Source organism: Acomys minous, assembly GCF_964271855.1.
Source record: "Acomys minous genome assembly, chromosome: 1".
Lineage (NCBI taxonomy): Eukaryota > Metazoa > Chordata > Mammalia > Rodentia > Muridae > Acomys > Acomys minous.
The window spans coordinates 87,640,826-87,660,026 of record NC_140483.1 but is presented as its reverse complement, the minus strand read 5'-3'; the positions used below and the strand labels follow the sequence as shown (position 1 = coordinate 87,660,026).

The 19,201-nt window shown below is 45.6% G+C and overlaps 1 protein-coding gene across 2 annotated transcripts in view; it reads left to right on the top strand.

The window, feature by feature from the left end:
* Nucleotides 1-16,889, top strand: part of GNE (glucosamine (UDP-N-acetyl)-2-epimerase/N-acetylmannosamine kinase) — a 44,385-nt gene extending 27,496 nt beyond the window's left edge. For both annotated transcript variants that reach the window (XM_084785295.1, XM_084785296.1), the window contains exons 5-12: nucleotides 2,099-2,311; nucleotides 8,563-8,650; nucleotides 9,575-9,785; nucleotides 11,648-11,777; nucleotides 12,114-12,335; nucleotides 13,861-14,043; nucleotides 15,081-15,197; nucleotides 16,360-16,889. In XM_084785295.1, the coding sequence (XP_084641421.1) occupies nucleotides 2,099-2,311; nucleotides 8,563-8,650; nucleotides 9,575-9,785; nucleotides 11,648-11,777; nucleotides 12,114-12,335; nucleotides 13,861-14,043; nucleotides 15,081-15,197; nucleotides 16,360-16,595 (1,400 nt within the window). In that variant the 3' untranslated portion in view covers nucleotides 16,596-16,889. The remainder of the gene's footprint in view (nucleotides 1-2,098; nucleotides 2,312-8,562; nucleotides 8,651-9,574; nucleotides 9,786-11,647; nucleotides 11,778-12,113; nucleotides 12,336-13,860; nucleotides 14,044-15,080; nucleotides 15,198-16,359) is intronic.
* The last annotated feature ends 2,312 nt before the right edge of the window (nucleotides 16,890-19,201 follow it).

Genomic DNA, 19,201 nt, shown 5'->3' with positions numbered 1-19,201 from the left:
TTTCTCGCCTGTCTGCTGTTCTGCCCATTTATCATCAGAGACTCTTCTGAAATGCATCCCAGTCAAAGGTTACCTATCTTGCTGAAGACCAGAATGGTGTGATATTTTTGTCAGGTCTAGTAGAGACAATAGGAAATAAGTACTTTCTCAGGATCTCTCTGATCTGCAGTTTGCTCTCAAGCTTAGTCTTTTCCCTCCAGTTTCCACTGAGAAGAAACTCTAAGGGCTGTGAGACACAAACCTCAGAAGCCAGGGGAATCACCGATGTCCCCTGCTGCAGTAAGATGACTTATATTATTAATTTTTGTTCTCTTTCCTATCTATGTTAGCTATAATCTTGAGTGTGAGCCACCTACCTGATGGCTGTGAACTTCGGTGCTAAGTGAGCTCTTAGGCAAGTTGAAATGAGTTAGATCAGGGCCTCCCACAAAGGAGTTTTCAAGTCCTGGTTACTGTGGATGACATTACTTACTGCAGACCTTTTAGGGTCCTTTGGTAACAAAAGTGGGACCCTTTCTTTGAAATGCTAAGATATTACCATCTTACTCCAGAGAACTTTTTGTTAGGAGAAACAAGACTCTCAACCCAGACTTTAATCAGGTAATATACAGTATTTCAAAAACCTTTATGATTCTTTTGGATCCTTCAAGTTCCACATAAGTAGTTATAATATATCTTGCTTACCTCCAAGTGATGCATTCTGTTTGTAGTAGCGTTCCTAAATGTGTACACTTCAGAATTAGTGATGTGTAGTGTGGGGTACATCTGTAGTCACAGCTACTATGTGCAGTGTGAGGTGCGTCTGTAGTCCTAGCTGCTCAGGAGGCTGAGGGGACGGGTCCCTTGGGGCACCGACTCAAAGACAAAAGCATTGGTATTTAAAGGAAAATGGCTTGAGCCATGTCCCTGCACGTGCCTCTGCTGTCCATGCAGCATCAAGGGACTCTGTCAGTGTCTGACTCAGTGCCCCAGTGTGTCCGCAGTTCGCCCTTGGTGGGCTCTTGGGAAGACTAGATTAGTGCAGGTGGTTAAGGCTTCAAACCAAAGTGGAGGCTTGGGGTAGAAGGATCTTCTGAAGTGCCATGTTCTCCCGTAATTGTAGGTGAGGGTTGGCATAAAAGGAGGAAAGTGGCCTGTCATCTTGCAGGGAGTTGGACCTGAGCCTGTCTTGCCACATAAAGAAAGTTAGTTTTGTTTTTAAGAAGAGACTCATGCACAGCGTCTGGTGGCTCAGTGACTTCTAGCCATTGGTGAGCGTCATGTGGTCATTGTTTTGCCTTACAATCAGATGAACAAGATACACACACACACACACACACACACACACACACACACACACACACACACACGATAATGGAGAAAACAAGGAAAAAGGAAAAAACAAGGAAGGAAGGGGAGACCATTAACATTAAATTTTTTTGCCTCATAGCTTTGTATTGCTTTAAAGTTTTTAAGATAAAATGCCAGCTGTAGTATTGGACCCTATCCACATTGCCTTGAGTTTAGTTTACAAAGGTGGGAGTTTACGGAGATTTGAGGAGAGTTAGGCAAAGCCACTTTAATCTGCTTTCGTATGCAACTTTTGACCCTCCTGCTTAGAAACTGCTGGCTTGTTTTTAGCCCCTTAATTAAGGTGAATTTATACTGAGATATTAATAAAATATATTTACTTTGCTAAGTTCTGTTTGAAACCCCAGCTGCTACTGTGTGAGCTCCTGCATGAGATGTAGAGAGCTGGCCACACATATTATATGCTGCTTATGAAAATCCCAGCACATAGCCAGGCGTGGTGTGTGCACCTTTAATCCCAGCACTTGGCAGGCAGAGGCAGGCAGAGGCAGGTGGATCGCTGTGAGTTCGAGGCCAGCCTGGTCTACAGAGCGAGTCTAGGATAGCCAAGGCTAACAGAGAGACCCTGTCTCGGAAAAAAAAGAAAAGAAAATCCCATCACCATAAAAAGGGGAAAGATGAGTGGTCCATGGGACAATTTCCCTCATAACTGGCATGAGGATTAGGGCTATGCTTGTCAGTAAAAGGATGTCTTTGTCTCATTCATCAGATGGCTGCATTTCATCATTCAGTCTTCTCATTGTCACAGGGAGCAAGGAGATGGTCCGAGTGATGCGGAAGAAGGGCATCGAGCATCATCCCAATTTCCGTGCAGTCAAGCACGTCCCGTTTGACCAGTTTATACAGCTGGTTGCCCATGCTGGCTGCATGATTGGGAACAGCAGCTGTGGAGTGCGAGAGGTTGGTGCGTTTGGAACACCCGTGATCAACCTGGGAACACGCCAGATAGGAAGAGAAACAGGTATTTGCCTTTGTCTGTTATCTCAGCTGACAAGCGTTTCTGAATCTGTGTGATGGATTGGTGCTGGCCATATTCTTTTTTGTTTTGTTTTGTTTTTGTTCTTCAAGACAGGGTTTCTCTGTGTAATAGTCCTGGCTGTCCTGGAACTCACTTTGTAGACCAGGCTGGCCTCAAACTCACAAAGATCCACCTGCCTCTGCCTCCCAAGTCCTGGGATTAAAAGTGTGCATCACCATGCCTAGCATCTCCTGCCCCCGCCCCCCAACCTTATTTCTTTGGTTGGCCACATTCTTTAAATGTACCCTTTTTCATTTTTGAGAACTTCACACATGAGTACTGTATTTATATCGTGTCTACTCCTCTTCTCTTCCAACACCTCCTGTCTTCCCCCACTCCCTCTCAGATCCATGACTTCTTCCAATTTACACACACACACACACACACACACACACACACACACACACACACACACACACACACACACACACACACACACACACCCTACTGAATCCATTTACTGTTGCTTGTTTGTACATGTGTTTCGAGTGACCACTTAGGATTAGATAACCTATAGGGGAGCTTGTCCCTGGGGAAAGCTGATATTCTCCCTCTCCCTCTCTCTCTCTCTCTCTCTCTCTCAAGCTGATATTCTCCCCCTCCCTCCCTCCTTCCCTCCCTCCCTCCCCCTCTCTCTCCCTCCCACCCCCTCCTCCCAACAATCTTTCATGGCCTGTAGTTCTTCCATGTAGTAGGATGAGGCCTGGTGAAGTGTCCCCCGTCCACACTGTCATGCCAGCTGGTGTTGCCGTGGTACAGGTCTTGTTTAGGCAACCACACCGTTAGGATTTAATGCATAAGGCTTCCCTGTCATTTCTAGAAGACACTATTTCCAAGTAGGTATCCTAGTCCTGTCTGCACCCTTTTCCATGGTTCCCCTGAGCCTTACATGTAGGTTGGTCTGTAGATGTCCTGGTTGGGGTTGGCCACCCCAAGTCACGTATTCTCTGCATTTTCACCAGTTATGAATCTCAGTAATCATCTCCATCTGATGAAAGAGGAAGCTTCTTTAATGACTGGCGGGAGCTACATGCATCTGTGGGTCTAGGATAATCATTTTGAGTGTATTAGAAATACACTGATTTAGGAAAATGGTGGTAGTAGGTTCTCCATAGGGCCTGTGACTTCCCCATCTTCTGCTAGTTGACTAAGTTTACAGCACTAGCCATGAATCCCTCCTGGTGAGTGGCCCTAAGTCCAATTATATGGCTTCTGGTTACCCCAAGATGATAATGCCTCTATCACACCACTGAGATAACTTGCCGGGCAGCCATGGCTGTGGTTTGCAGGCTTCCCAGCTGGGCAGGGCTACTGATGGCTTTCTCCCTTGGCAGCTTGCATAGCACCTCCCAATTCTGTGCGAGCTCCACCTCCAAGTCCTGTGCCCTGTGCTGCCCAGCAATAGGTCTGTGTGTTTCAGCTTGAAGGCGGCCAGGGACAGTGGCAGTGGCTTATATTGTTTAGGAATCTTTTGAGCCTGCTGACCAACGTTCAAACAGAGTTTTCCCATGCTTGCTCGGCTCTGAGGGTTCTGACAGATAGTTCATGGCTCTTGTGTGGGTGGGTGGGGGGTGACAACATTATCACCCCAGGTAGCATAACTCTGCGTGTGTGTGTGTGTGTGTGTGTGTGTGTGTGTGTGTGTGTGTGTGTGTGTGTATTTAAGGGATCTTATAAAACAATGCATTTTTCCCCTGGGGCTTTTAAAAATATCTTTGATGTTATCTCTCCTCCTTCCCTCTCCCCCTCCCTGTTTTACCTTACGTCTACACTCTCCAGCTAAAGCCCCCCCATTTTCCCCTTCCCCCACATAACACCTGTGTCAGACTGTCCCCTCTCCCCATGGTCCCTTTCTACTTTTCTGTCTTATATGGTTATTACAGGTTATACACGCAGATCTAAAGACTGGGAGCTGGGATCCACAAACCAGAGAACACACAGCATTTATATTTTTACCTCTGGGTTACCTCATTTGATATAATGTTTTCCAGTCCCATCTGTTTACCTGCAGTGTCTCTATCATAGGATATTAAGTTCTTTAGGTATCTGGCCACATGTTTTTGGAAACAAGTAGGGGAGTGAAATGAAAGGCTAGCCATCCAATATCTCAGGGGGTTGCCACATTTATAGCTCTGCTTGAACTTTTATTGCTTTGTAAAATCAATTAGAGCTAAGTGGTTCTTAATTATAATCTTTAGTCTTGTTTAAGTGAGACTAGAGTTGAATGTGTCTGGAGTGTATGAATGCTAGTCTGTGTGTCCTGTGCCTGGTACGGTGTCCTGAGTGTGGCAGTCGTAACTAATGAGAGTGTAAGTAGGATCACTAGTAGAGCGCTTATCCAGCATGCATGAAGCCCTGGTGCAGTCCCCAGTGCACAGGCATGATGCTCCATACCTGAAACCCTACAAGTTCAAGGTCAGCCTATGCCGCAGGAGACCCCTGGCTTTGAGGAAGACAGTGCAAGAGCACCCAGCCTAGTCTACAAAGCAAGATCCAGGACAGCCAGGACTACATAGACAGACTCTCTTCCTCTGCCCCCCAAAAAAGAAAGGTAAACTTCTTTTTCTCTCCCAGATAGGGTCTTATCACTGGACTGTCTGGACCTGCTAGCCGCCCACGTAAAGACACGGAGACTTTTTATTAATATGAAAGCTTGGCTTTAGCTTGGGCTTGTTCCCAACTAGCTTGTATAATTTAAATTAACCTGCTTATACTAACCTACATTCTGCCATGTGGCTTGTTACCTCCTCAGTACCAGCACCTTTTTCTTCTCTGAAGCAGCTGATGAATCCCCAGCCTAATTCTTTCCCATAGTCTGCCCGGAAGTCCCGCCTACCCTGCTTTGCTATAGGCCATTCCGATCACTGAGACAGGTGATACGTCATAGAAGTAACAATACCAAAGTCTGGCCTGTTCTCACATCTTTGCCAGTACAGAAATCAGAATCTGAACCATACAAAGATAACGTTTATACAGTGCACAAAAAGATCATCATCCCAACCGTGTCTCTTTATGATGCACTGGCTTTCCAAGGTCTTGCTGAATAGACCAGGCTGGACGCCACCTGCTTCTGTCTCCCAAGTGTCGGGAATGAAGGTGTGTGCCACCATGCCCAACTGACGCAGACTTTTATAAGCTAAAATACTAATGTCCTAGTTTGCCTTCTTTTGCTGTGGCAAACACGCAGGAAAGAAAGGGTCTGTTCCCTCTTACAACCTGTAGTTCATCGTGGTCAGCATCACCCACAGTGGGCTGGGAAATGCTCTGCAGTTAACAGGTTAATTTGATGAGGGCAGTGCCTCAACTCAGGCTCCTCTTCTCGGATAACTTCAGCTATGTCAAGCTGAGCAAAATAACAAAATAAAGAAATAAATAATAAGCAAATCCAATCCCCCAGAGCGATGGCTTGTGATTTCTTCCAGCTATATGGGAAGCCGTTTAAGGGAGGGAATGATACAATAGAACTTGCATTTGGGAAAACGACGCCAGGAGCTTATAGGGAAGGAAAGTGTGTCATGTGGAGGAAGGCATCAGTGCTGTGTCGCTCAGGCAAGAGGTGACAGTAGCTTACACTAAGTGGGTGGGTAGTTAGTCTAAAACTACAGCTAGGTAGTTTTATGCCAGCTTGACACAGGCTAAAGTCATCTGAGAGGAGGGAACCTCAATTAAGAAAATGCCTCCACAAGATCCAGCTGTGAGCAAGCCTGTGGGACATTTTCTTAACTAGTGATCAGTGGGAGAGGGCCAGCCCATGATGAGTGGTGCCACCCCTGGGCTGTGGGTCCTGGGTTCTAAAAGAAAGCAGGCTGAGCAAGCCATGGAGAGCAAGCCAGTAACAGCACCCGCCTCTGCGGCTGCTGCTCCCAGGTTCCTGCCCTGCTTGAGTTCCTGTCCTGACTTCCTTTGATGATGACAGTGATGCGGAAGCATCAGCTGAATAAGCGCTTTCTTCCTCAAGCTGCTTTGGTCCTGGTGTTTCCCAGTAACAGTAACTCCAGCTAGGACAGTGGTGCAGTAATGATAGAGAAAAGTTAGATTTGGGTTTTGTTACCAAGCCTACTGGTGCATGTGAGCTGCAAAGGGAGGAAGAGAATAAATGGCAGGGCTTAGATTTTGTGCTGTGCAGTGGACCATACTTATCATGACATGGGGACACCGAGGGAGGAACAGACTTGGGAAGGAATGGAATTAAGGGTTTTCTTATGGCCATGTTCAATTGATGCCAATTAGATCACTGTCTTAGGGTTTTATCAGTGTGAAGAGACAGCATGACCATGGCAACTCTTACAAAGGAAAACATTTCATTGTGGCTGGCTTACAGTACAGAGGTTTAGTCCAGTATCATCATGGTGGGAGGCGTGGAGCATGTAGACTGACATGGTTCTGGGGAAGGAGCTCAGAGTTCTGCGTCTTGATCCACAGGCAACAGAAGGGGACTGTGTGCCACACTGGGTGTAACTTGAACAAAGAAGACCCCCCCAAAGCCTGCCCCACAGTGACACACTTCCTCCAAGATCACATATACTCCAACAAGGCCACACCTCCTAATAGTGCCACTCCTTATGGCCAACCATTCAAACATATGAGTCTATGAGGACCAGACCTGCTCAAACCACCATAGACATCAAAGCCAAGAAGACAAGGAGCTGGACTGGACTAGGGAGATATAGAGTTGGAGATACATTTGAGAATTGCTGGTTATAGATGTATGTAGTAAGACATCAGTTCGCTGTAACAGAAACCCCCTAAATAGCAGGAAGTTGGATTTTGAGGATAATGGCCGTCTACTATAGATGGTATTTAAAACCAAGGAACTATGACATTACCCAGGAAAAATGTCTAAATAGGGCAGAAAATGTAGCCCAGGACCAACCTTGAAACATTTAGTGCAATACAAGGCCAAAAAAGAAAATGGAAAGGAACTTTCAATGGTGTAGGCAAACCAGAAGACTGTGATTATCATTAGAGTCCAGAAATCGCTTCCAAGAGGTGTTAAAAGCTGCTATGACACCAAATAAGATGTGAGAGCTCTGCCTTGTGCAAGTGCCTGTTACTACACAGCATACATGCCCCATCCAGGATCCCTTTCCTTCTAACCTTTCAGTGGAGCCAGGGGTCACGGATACGAATGTGTTTCCTGTATATCTACTGCTCATCCTCCTACCTGGGCTCAAAATCTCTCCTGCCTCTTCTGGGAGCCTTCCTGCCCATCAGTCAACCTTTCTCTTCCATGTATACTTAACTCCTTAATTTAAAAAAAAAAAGATTTATTTAAGTATTTGTGTATATAAGCACTCTATTTGCATGAGTGACAGAAGAGAGCACCAGATCTAATCATAGATGCTTGAGAGTCACCATGTGGTTGCTGAGAATTGAATGCAGGACCTCTGAGCCATCTCTCCAGTCCCAACTTCTTCATCATTTAAACATGCTTAGGCTCTTCTAATTTTGGGAAACAAAAGCAAACCCTCCTTTGGCCCCTCATTTCTCTTCAGCCACCTCTTTACTCTCTCTCCTCTCTTCTACTCCTCTTAGCCAAGCCTGTTGCAAACATAGCTGTCCATGATGCTTACCCTCTCACACTGGCCACGAGGTGTATAGAAAGCGCCTGCGTAACAGCCAGCTGGCCAGCCCTGCCTGCCTACTGACTGACTGGCTGGCTATTTGAAAAAGGACTTGGCAGATATCTAGGCAAACAGCTTGTCAGTCTTAGATTAATTAACCCTTACCCAGGTGTGATGGCACATGCCTCTAATCTCACTCAGGAGCCTGAAGTAGGAAGGCCATGATTTTGAGGCCAATGTAGGTGGGTAGAGCAAGACTGCCAAAATCAAAACAAAACAAAACAAAAAAAACCCCACAAGTCTCTGTGTGGTGGCACATGCCTGTGACCTAGCACTTAAGGGAGAAGTGGGGGAGTGCCACAAGTTAGAAGCCAGGCAGGTCTACCTAGTAAGACCTTGTCTCTAAACCCAAAATCAAACAAACATCAATCTATCTGATTTCATTAAGTGAACAAAACTGATTTTCCCCCCTTTGGAAATAAAGACATTGTATACCGTAAGGAAGTCTTACCAAGAGTACTTTGCTACCTGCTGGGCTTTAGGATTAAATTATGGTCCAACACACTGCTGTTTGTTTGTCTCGGACAGTCACACTTCCACTCATTCTAACACGTCCTTGGATTTATTTAGGGGAGAATGTTCTTCATGTCCGGGACGCTGACACCCAAGACAAAATATTGCAAGCGCTCCACCTCCAGTTTGGTAAACAGTACCCTTGGTGAGTATAATTCATTTCGGGTGACCTTAGGCACCAACTGAAGCTGTGGTCCATCATCTTTTAACCATCTTAACAGAACTTTGCTTCTTCCAATAGCACGCCCTGGCAGCTGGGAAGGCGCCGATGTCACACCCCAGTGCGCTGCCTAGTTTGTAGTGCAGAATTTTAAAGACTTGACTCTGCTAATTACAATAGTACTACCCTACAGTGTGTTTCTCTGGTAAAATTTGACTACATATTAGAAAATAATGTATCTGATTTTCTTTAGAACTTAATTTTGGCTGTTCTTCCTTTTATTTCAATGTAGTAATTTCTCAGAAATGTAAAGATAAAACTTCTAAAATAGCAAAACCGCAGACCAAGACAGAAAGCCCCAAATTGAGGAACTAAGTTACAATTTTGCCAGGAGGTCCAGGTTTCACTTTATCTAGTTCTGAACCATTGTGATTTTCAGGGTTGTTGTTGCTTTGTTTTTGTCTTTGTGTTTTGAAGCAGGGTCTCTCTTTTGTGCAGCCCTGGCTGTCCTAGAACTCACTGTGTAGGCCAGGTTGGCCTCAAACTCACAGAGATCCCTCTGCCTCTACCTTCCAAGTGCTGGGATTAAAAGTGTGTCACCATGCCAACCTGTAGTTTTTTGGTTTTAATTGACAGAAAATAAGTTCATAGAGTGATTTACTGTGTATCACATTTTAGACCACACACATATTGTAGGGATTTTGTGTGTTTGTGTGGTGCAGGAGACTGAGCTCAGGGCCTCAAGCATGCCAGGGAAGTGTTCGGCCATGGGGCAGTTCCTCAGCCCAGAGAGGTTATCTTAAAAAAGAACAATTATCTCTCCCCGAAGACTCTGATTTGAATACCCTGGTATCACCTGTTATGCCTGGCAAAACCACTTCATTGAACTGACTTTTTGGATGTTTGCAGCTCAAAGATATATGGGGATGGAAATGCTGTTCCGAGGATTTTAAAGTTTCTTAAATCTATTGACCTTCAAGAACCACTACAGAAGAAATTCTGCTTCCCTCCCGTCAAGGAGAACATCTCTCAAGATATTGACCATATTCTCGAAACTCTGAGTGCCCTGGCTGTCGACCTTGGAGGGACAAATCTCAGAGTGGCAATAGTTAGCATGAAGGTAAAGTCCCTGTTAAGCACTCAGCTTTGAGTGTCACATGAGGGGTTGATTTTTAAATGTGTACATGGAAGGTGGAACTAGAAACACGCAGGGAGTTTGTCGTCATTCGCCCACAGTGCTTTTGGGTCCGTTAAGCATGTATCCCTTGTCTACTGATGACTAACATCTCAAGCTACTGTGGTAGCTAATGCTTTCTTTCTTTCTTTCTTTCTTTCTTTCTTTCTTTCTTTCTTTCTTTCTTTCTTTTAGTTTTGGGTTTTGGTTTGTTTGTTGGTTGGTTTGGTTTTTTATTTTTTATTTTTTGAGACATGGTTTCTCTGTGTAATCCTGGACTCTTTGTAGACCAGGCTGGTCTCAAACTCACAGCGATCTACCTCCCTCTGCCTCCTGAGTGCTAGGATTAAAGGCATGCATCACCAAACCCAGCTTGGTAGCTAATGCTTATAATCTTGGTATTTAGGATGCTGAGGCAGGAGGATTCCTGCAAATTCGAGGCCAGCCTACACTACAGTGTAAGACCTTGTCTCAAAAAACAAAACCAAACACAATTGACATTTTAGAGAAGTAAACTGTTAGGGAATCTAATTTAGTAAATGCTGAATGGCGATGGGGTGACCCTTTAGGCATAGGAGAGAGCTTTGCCCCTCACGAGGACTGAGGTTCTACAGTTGAAGACACCTTGAGTATGGGGTCCAGAGGAAGTGTGCTTCTAGTAGGGAGAGGTCAGCTGGGCACTTCTGCGTTTGCCACTCGTAAGCCTGATCTTCACAGTGCACCACATACTGTCACTCTACTAAGCACAACACTGCCAGAGCCCTGGCAGGGTGACAACACCTTTGTAAACATGTTAAAATGGTCTCCTACTGACTTAATGAAAAATAGGCCTCCCAGAAAAGTCTGTTTGCAGTATCATAAGTAAAGTTTCAACTGTCCTTGAGAAATAGCAAAGAATTTAAACAAATTATTAGAAATTTAGTAATATTAAGTCAATTAATGAAAAGCTAACCAAAACATACCATAACTCTTGTATTTAGTATGTAAAAATCCATTAATACAAAAGAATACAAAGGGAAAAGGCGATCCAGATTCCAAAGAATAATTAAAGCCATAAAACCACGATTTTCATAAATAGAATTATGAAATTATGAAATAGTGCCAAGCATGGTCCTGAAAAAGTGCAGTGTTGAATGCTTCTGAAATGTCAACACCGCACAATTGGATTATAAATTTAACATAATTACAGTCAGCATTTCCATGGGATCTTAGAACTTCATAAAATTATGTTATTGGGGTTTTTAAAATAACTATTCTGAAACAAAATAATACACATTTGAAGTGAGTTTAAAAACAAAACAAAACCCTCAAACACCAAGAATTATTAGGAGGGACCATCTCTGTTTTGTATTAAATTGGAGTACCCAGCACAGTATTCTATACAATGTGATGTGCCAGTCTGCATGGAAATTTGTCCTGAGTTGGCTATTCATACCATTACTGGCTTCAGTTACAGTTCAGTTCACATGGCTATAATGTAAACATTAGAGTAACTGTTTAGTTTCCTCAGTCGGTACTGAAATTAGATAATTCTGTCAACCTGAAAAGAGGAATTATGCCCTTTTAATGAACTAGATTTAGATTGCACACCACCGTCTTCCTCGATGGCTGTGCAGTTGCCATTGCGTCAGCACCGTTGTGTTGGGATGGTGGATGGCTTCATAGGATATTACTTAGGCCCTCCACATGCACTCACTTCCATCTGCAGCATGTCACCGGAAAGGCTAACTAACATGCGCAGACGGAGGTGCCACAGCTGTGGCGCCAGGACAGACCAGTGCTTTGGTTTCTTTCCCTCCCTCTCTTAGGGTGAAATAGTTAAGAAGTACACTCAGTTCAATCCTAAAACCTATGAAGAGAGGATTAGTTTAATCCTGCAGATGTGTGTGGAAGCTGCAGCAGAAGCCGTGAAGCTAAACTGCAGAATTCTGGGAGTAGGTGAGATTTTAAACTACAAATCCAAGCAATGCTCCTTTCTGTGTTCACAGTTCAGCAGCTTCTTACATTTACCCTCAGGCCAGTGTCTGCCTGTGACTAGATTCCAGGTTCTACCTAGGTCCCAAGCATGCTCCCGATGCCAGCATTAGGGAGAAGCATGGGTGGGTGTGTAGGTCTGTGGGCACTGTAGATTTTGCTCAGAACTGTGATTCCTTGTGATCTTTGGTCATGTTCAAGATGTTGGGCAAATTAATGTATGTTTAGACCCAAGAAAGTTGGCAGGCTTTCCTAAAATGGGTAATCAAAATTGTCTTCTGTGTTTGGGGTGGAGCTCAGGCATCTCCACAGGTGGCCGTGTGAATCCCCAGGAAGGAATTGTGCTGCATTCAACCAAACTGATACAGGAATGGAACTCTGTGGACCTCAGGACACCCCTCTCTGACACCTTGCATCTCCCTGTGTGGGTGGACAATGATGGCAACTGTGCTGCCATGGCAGAAAGGAAGTTTGGCCAAGGAAAAGGACAGGAAAACTTTGTGACGCTCATCACAGGAACAGGTGAGAGGGGAAGAAAAGGCACTTCAGAACGTGCCAGAGCTGGCTTTAGCCCTCAGTGAGGCACATAGGTACACCTCAGGCTTGACTTGCAGCTGGAGTGGACCATGAAAGTGATGCACACACTCAGGTTAGGGCCTCCTAGCCCCTTTCTGAGGGGGCAAAATGGTAGGAGCATGTGTCCACCACATGTGAAGCCCTGAGTTCTATCTCCAGTATCACCAAAAAGAAAAAGAATTTTGGTTAGACATGGCGGCTCACACCTGAAATCCCAGCTCTTGAGAAGCAGAGACAAGAGAATTGCTATAATCTTCCAGGTCAGCCAGGCTACCTAGCTCTTAAGTTTCGTATTATTACACTTTCCTTTTAGGTCCTGTTGTTTGTTGTTTTGTTTGACAAAGATCTGATGTAGCCCAGGCTGTCCTTGAACACTTGAGCCTATTACCTCAGCCTTCCAAACTCCAAGGTTACATCATCATGCCTAACTAAGCTTACATTTTTTTCATGCAAATCCCCTTTTTGTATTGAACAACTTAACAGAGCTGACTACCATTTTCTAGCTCAGAGCAGTCATTAAGCTACAGTGAGAGGAAGAAGAGATCTGGAGATATGACTGAGCAGTTAAGAGTACTAATTCTCCTCCAGAGGACCCAGGTGTGATTCCCATAATTCCACAGTTGCTCATGACTATCGGTAACTCCAGTTCCAGAGGATCTAATACATTCTTCTGGCCTCTGCAGGTACCAGCACACGTGTTGCTCTTAGATACATACAGGAAAAGCACCCATACACATACAATTTAAAATTAAAAAGTAAGAATTGGCAAGGCAGCTCTTAAAAACAAAGGCTTCTATGGTAGATGACCTTTAACTCCTTAATAAGGGAGTTAATTCAGTAGTGCTCCATATACGACAGTCTTTTGCTACTTTAGAATGGGAGAATTTCAGACATGGCCTCAGAATCGTATTCCACGCTCTGCTTCTGGAAGCAAGCACTGTAACACCATTAGGTAGAGTGCCTTAGCTTGCTTTCCTGAAGCAGAGCCTTTCCTTGTGGAGGTGGTCCTGAAAACCATGAAGGAGTAAAGTGGAGTGGAGCCACTTACGGGCGTGATATCCAAGTCCCATGGAGGCAGTAAAGGCCACATTTCCCAGGACGCTGAAGGCGCTTCCCACAGCACTGTGGAGTTGTCCACTTCCTGCTGGCTCTGTCTCACCTGGGCACCAGTCTGCCAGCTGATGAGGTCTCACTCATTGCACAAAGTAGGCAGTGTGTTTGAGGGACCGTCCCAACACAAGAGGGGTCAGATGCCGCAGCTGGGTTGAAGTTACAGTAAGTCAGCCAGCCAGATGGGAAACAAGACCTCAGAAAATATGCTACAAATACTGTTCCAGTGCTTAGTGAGCCTCAGCCCTCTAGAGAAGTTGGCACTTAGAAACCTTACACTCTAAAGTTTGGCTAACCAGATGGGAGCATTGGCACAGGCCAGCTCGGTCTCAGCAGTACCACTGTGACGTGTCTCCTGCAGGGATTGGCGGAGGGATCATCCACCAGCACGAGCTGATCCATGGCAGCTCCTTCTGTGCCGCAGAGCTTGGCCACCTTGTGGTGTCTCTGGATGGGCCTGACTGTTCTTGTGGAAGCCATGGGTGTATTGAAGCCTATGCCTCTGGAATGGCCTTGCAGAGGGAAGCAAAGAAGCTCCATGATGGTTGGTACCTCTCTCCTAAAGCAGTAACTGACCATTGGCAGACAAGTACTTTTGGGAGTAGAAATTACAGAGCTGAGCATGGAAGCCATGACTTTAAACTAACTCTTTATTTCCTTCATCCTGATGCTCCAGGGCATCCTTGGTCCTCACCCAGATCCTTGCCTTGCCTTATCCTTGCCTGGGGAGAGGTGCACAAGGCCTACCACCCCAAGACAGTAGGCAAGAGTTCTTTCAGTTCTGTTTCTCAGTACTGGTTGGCACAGGACCCAAACTCCATGTACACTGTAGTGAAGAAATAAACAGTGAACATCTTCAGTTTCAGTGTGCCAAATGCACTGAGAGCAATGGCCAAATAGGTGGCTACCTGTACAGGGGACACCAAGTTCCCTGTGTTCCCTCCATACAGGGAAAGGAGGGAGTGGCAGTGCACCATCCTGGGAGTTGAGCCTTAGGGAATGTCTTTTGTTTACTTAGTTGAGCCAGCTTTGTACACAAATCCATATCCACTGTCTTAATTTAATTCCTAAAATAATTCTCATTATTATTATCCCAGTCTTCTAGAAAAGAGAGACATACAGAAATGAAATGATGTAGGCAGGCCTGTGCTGTCAGTAGTAACAGAACAGATCTGAACTGAGCTGGCCAGGCCTGTTGCTCTAGCCACTGAGACTTGCTGTTGTAGACCCCTCAGAGCTGTCACTCAGAGCCAGCAGTGCAGCTTTGTTTAAGGTGAATGAGGGTAGAAAAGGAGAAGAGTGGGGTGGGGAGAACAACAAAGGCTCTAATATTGCAAGTGAGAAGTGAAGGAAGCAGCAGGTAGGGGGGCTGTATTCAGATGGGAGCCATCTTCCCAGTAAGTCCAGAACTGTGCTAGCAAGAGGGCAGGCAGCAAAGGCTTCTGGGCAACATGTGGGCGTCCTTAAGTGATAACCAGCTCTGCCTCCGTGCCTAGAGCTGCTGCCAGCAGGCACAGGTATAACCAGCTTCCCTCTGGGCCCCTCACTGCTCACTAATGACTGCTCCTCCTGTTTGCTCAGAGGATCTGCTCTTGGTGGAAGGGATGTCAGTGCCAAAAGACGAAGCTGTGGGCGCCCTCCATCTCATCCAAGCCGCCAAGCTTGGCAATGTGAAGGCCCAGAGCATCTTACGAACAGGTACGCCTGCGGTCCCAGGCACCCAGGGCTGCTACAGAGAGCCTCAGTTTTCCTGAGCTGCAATGCTCTACATCATGCACACAGGCACTTTTCCCACTTACTGAGAAAGGGAAAGGTGTTGAACATGTTTAGAAGCACTGCCTTTAACTGTGTTTGAATTCTCAGGCACAGAGGTGCACACCTTTAAATCCAGCATTGGAAGGCAGAGGCAGGTGGATCTCTGACTTTGAGGCAAACCTGGTCTACAGAGTGAGTTCTAGGACAGCCAAGGCTACACAGAGAAACCTTATCTTGAAAAACAACAAAACAAAAAAGAACAAGTGTTTTAATTCTTATTCTATACGGAGTATATTACCTGTTTACTTTACAGGTATTTAGAGAAGAATATGATACTAGTAAGAAAAAGCACCCTGAGTTTACCACTCAAGACTCACCAACTATCAGAATGTCTTCCCAGTCTTTCCATTTGTTCTTGTAATGTCCACATTATTAAGATTATATCTTACAGTTTATATAAAAAATTGTCTATTTTACAGTGCTTAGAATGAGAACCTTAGACTCTCTGGCAAGCACCCTGCCACTAAGCTAGACTCCCATTCCTTTTTTTTCTCAGATGAGGTTTCCTTTATTGTCTGTGCTGACACCACACGAGAAACAGCAAAGATATGATAGCCGAGAGGTCTCGGGAAGATGGGGAAACATCAGCTCTAGACACCTAGGTAGCAGCCTGCATGATTAGTAAGTTCAAGACCAGCCTGGGCTGCAGAATGAGAGCCTGTCTCAAAGAGGAGAATAAATCATGTCACTCTCCTATAGGCCTCTCTTCTCAGGAGCCTGAGGCAGGAGAATTGCTGCCCAGATTACACAGAAAGAGACTTGTCTCAAAAACAGAGACAACAAAAATATAAGCAAGAATAAGTTATGAACAGGTATGTTTTGGTTTTTGGTTTTGTTAAGACAATGTCTCACTACATAGTTCTGGTTGTCCTGGAACTCACCCTATAGACTAGGCTGGCCTACTCCACCTACCTGTCTGCTAAGTGGTAGGACTAAAGCTGTGTACCATCACGTCTGCCTTCATGAACAGCTTTTAAGAACAGCACTTCTTGATGTTTGATTTAGTGTTTTTCTAGAAATGTTTCTGCTTTTCGCTCTCCTGCAGCTGGAACTGCTCTGGGACTTGGGGTTGTGAACATCCTCCACACGATGAATCCTTCCCTGGTGATCCTGTCTGGAGTCCTGGCTAGCCACTATATCCACATCGTAAAGGACGTCATCCGCCAGCAAGCCTTGTCCTCTGTGCAGGATGTAGATGTGGTGGTTTCAGACTTGGTTGACCCGGCCCTGCTTGGCGCTGCCAGCATGGTTCTGGACTACACGACCCGCAGGGTCCACTAGGCCTCCTGGGAGTAGACATGGACTGAGACCCAGAAGCTGCTTGGTGGAACCATGTTCTTCTAGATCAGTATTTCTTCAAAGGCCAAGTTGGGGGCTGCTGAGATGGCTCAGTGGTTAAGAGCCTTTACCCCAGTTCAGTTCCCAGCACCCATGTCAGGCAGCTCAACTGCCTGAAAGCCAAGCTCCAGGGGATCCAATGCCTCAGCCATATAGGGCAGCCACCGCACTCAAATGTACAGACCCTTCTCCCATATGCACACAATTAAAAATAAATCTTATTTTTTAAAAGGCAAATTTGCTAGCTGGGCGTGGTGGCGCACACCTTTAATCCGAGCACTCGGGAGGCAGAGGCAGGCGGATCGCTGTGAGTTCAAGGCCAGCCTGGTCTACAAAGTGAGTCCAGGATGGCCAAGGCTACACAGAGAAACCTTGTCTCAAAAAAACAAAAAAACAAACAAACAAACAAAAAATTGCTATTTAATCCCCAGAACACCAGGAGTATCTTTGCCTCTTTCCTTTCTGTATTAGCCAGGGTTCTCTAGAAGAAAAGAACTATTAGAATGAGCTCTGTACAGAGGGTTGTTAGGCTGCTCACAGGCTGTGCTAAGCTAGCCCCACATGGCTGTCCTCCAAGGGAAGGGCCAGAGTCCAGGACTTGGCCACTGCATGAGGCTGGATGTCTTGGCTGGTCTGCAGACTACATCAGAATTGTGGAGCAGGCTTTGACGACAGTGAATGGAGAGCAAGGGCGACCAGGCAAAAGCAACCCCGTCCTTCCATGTACAGGCTGTCACCACAAAGTGTGGCCTAGATTAAAGGCAGATCTTCCCACCTCAAGAGATCTGGATTAAAGGTGGCTCTTCCTACTTCAAATGATGTAGTCAAGTTGACAACCAAGAATAGCATCACATCTTCCAAATCCACCTTTCCACATGAGCATTTGCAAAGGCTGCTCTGACAGGGCCATCTTACTGCAAACCCCATTGTGCAGCACAAGGCGCAACAGCAACTGACCCAGAAGCCTTAGGACTCCTCCTTGGGATGCTAGCATCATGAGGCCACGAAAGATCCTGTCACACATCCAAAGAAAAGTTCACCAGGAAATGCTTGCTCACTGTTTATTAGCAACTTAGGTCTATACATTTAACCTTTCTCGAAGGCATACTCCTGTTAAACAGCCACCACAATCAAGGGACTGGATATATGTCACACCCCAGTGTCTGCTGACAGAAGCTTTACTCTTGGAGTTTGTGACACTTTAGGGTCCAATTTATGGTGGCTTTAGTGGCTGTCCTTAACTTCCCAGAGAAAGCAAGCAGGACTTAGAGCTTCTGGAAGGAGAGCCACTGTCCTCAAAGGCTCTTTGCTTCTGACCAGCAGATGCTTCTACCCCTCCTGCCTCTGTGACCCAGAATGTCATCGACACCTAGAGCTCAGAGCCACAAATCTGGATTCTAACTAAATTAGAATCTGTACTTTAGTTGTGTTTGTTTTTTGAGACAGAATCTCATGTCTCACTCTACCTTGGTTCATCTTGAACTCAGAACAATCCTCTTGCCTCGGCTTCCACAGTTCTGGGATCATAGACAAGTAGTCAACACACCCAGCTTAAAATCTGTTCTTTCACTGATGGCAACACACAAAAGTCAAACGTTCTGCCTATTAGTTGTACCCTGAAATAAGTACTAATAAGTACCACTGCATTTGGTTCCTTCCTGTTGCTGTGACAAGACGGTGACCAAGGAAGTTTCTTTTAGCTTACAGTTTGAGAGAATCCATAGTGACAGTGAAGGAGAAGCAGAGGCCTGGGCAGGGAGCGTGAGAAATCACATCAACAACAAGCAAAAAGCAGGGTAAATGAACTAGAAGTAGGGGAAGGCTATGAACTCACCCCCAGGGATGCACTCCTTCCAGTCAGGCTGCACCCCTCAAAATTGCACCACTAGCTGGGGACCAGGTACTGATACTTGAGCCTGTGGAGGGCATAAAACTACCACACCCACTGCTGACTCCCATAAACCCACATGCAGTTAGTCGGTCTCTGTCATCTCTAACAGTCTCGGCACCATTCAGAAGTCCCAGGTTTCTTCTGAGACACAAGGCAGTCTCTCACCTACAACCTCCTGGTAAAAATGAAAATTATAGACTTCCAATCCACAACTAAATTCTGTAAGAAGAGAAAGATGTAAGAATTCCAGACAACAGCAACTCCATGCATGGTGTCTGTGGGTCGGGAAAGATTTGCTCAGCAGGTCTGGGCCCAAAGTCATGCCCTTGCAGTTAGTACCTAGAGCTGATAGGAAGCACTGCTCTTCCTTGTGGGATCTCTCTGGGCGAGCTTGGGTTTCCTCGCTGCACGGTGGCTTCACAGCAGCATAGCTTTCACATAGTAGTTCAGGGTACCAGATCGAGATTTGAACACACCAGCCATAAGCTGTGCTGATCTAGCCTTGTAACTCACATGGCCTCACTTCTCATCTGGACAATATCAGATTTTAGAACCGTCACATCTCCGAGGAACCCCCAGACAACGGCATGCAGATAATCCAAATCCAAGGCCGTGGGAGTTCAGGGGAGAGGAGTTAAGTGCTATGGAGGGGCCCTTA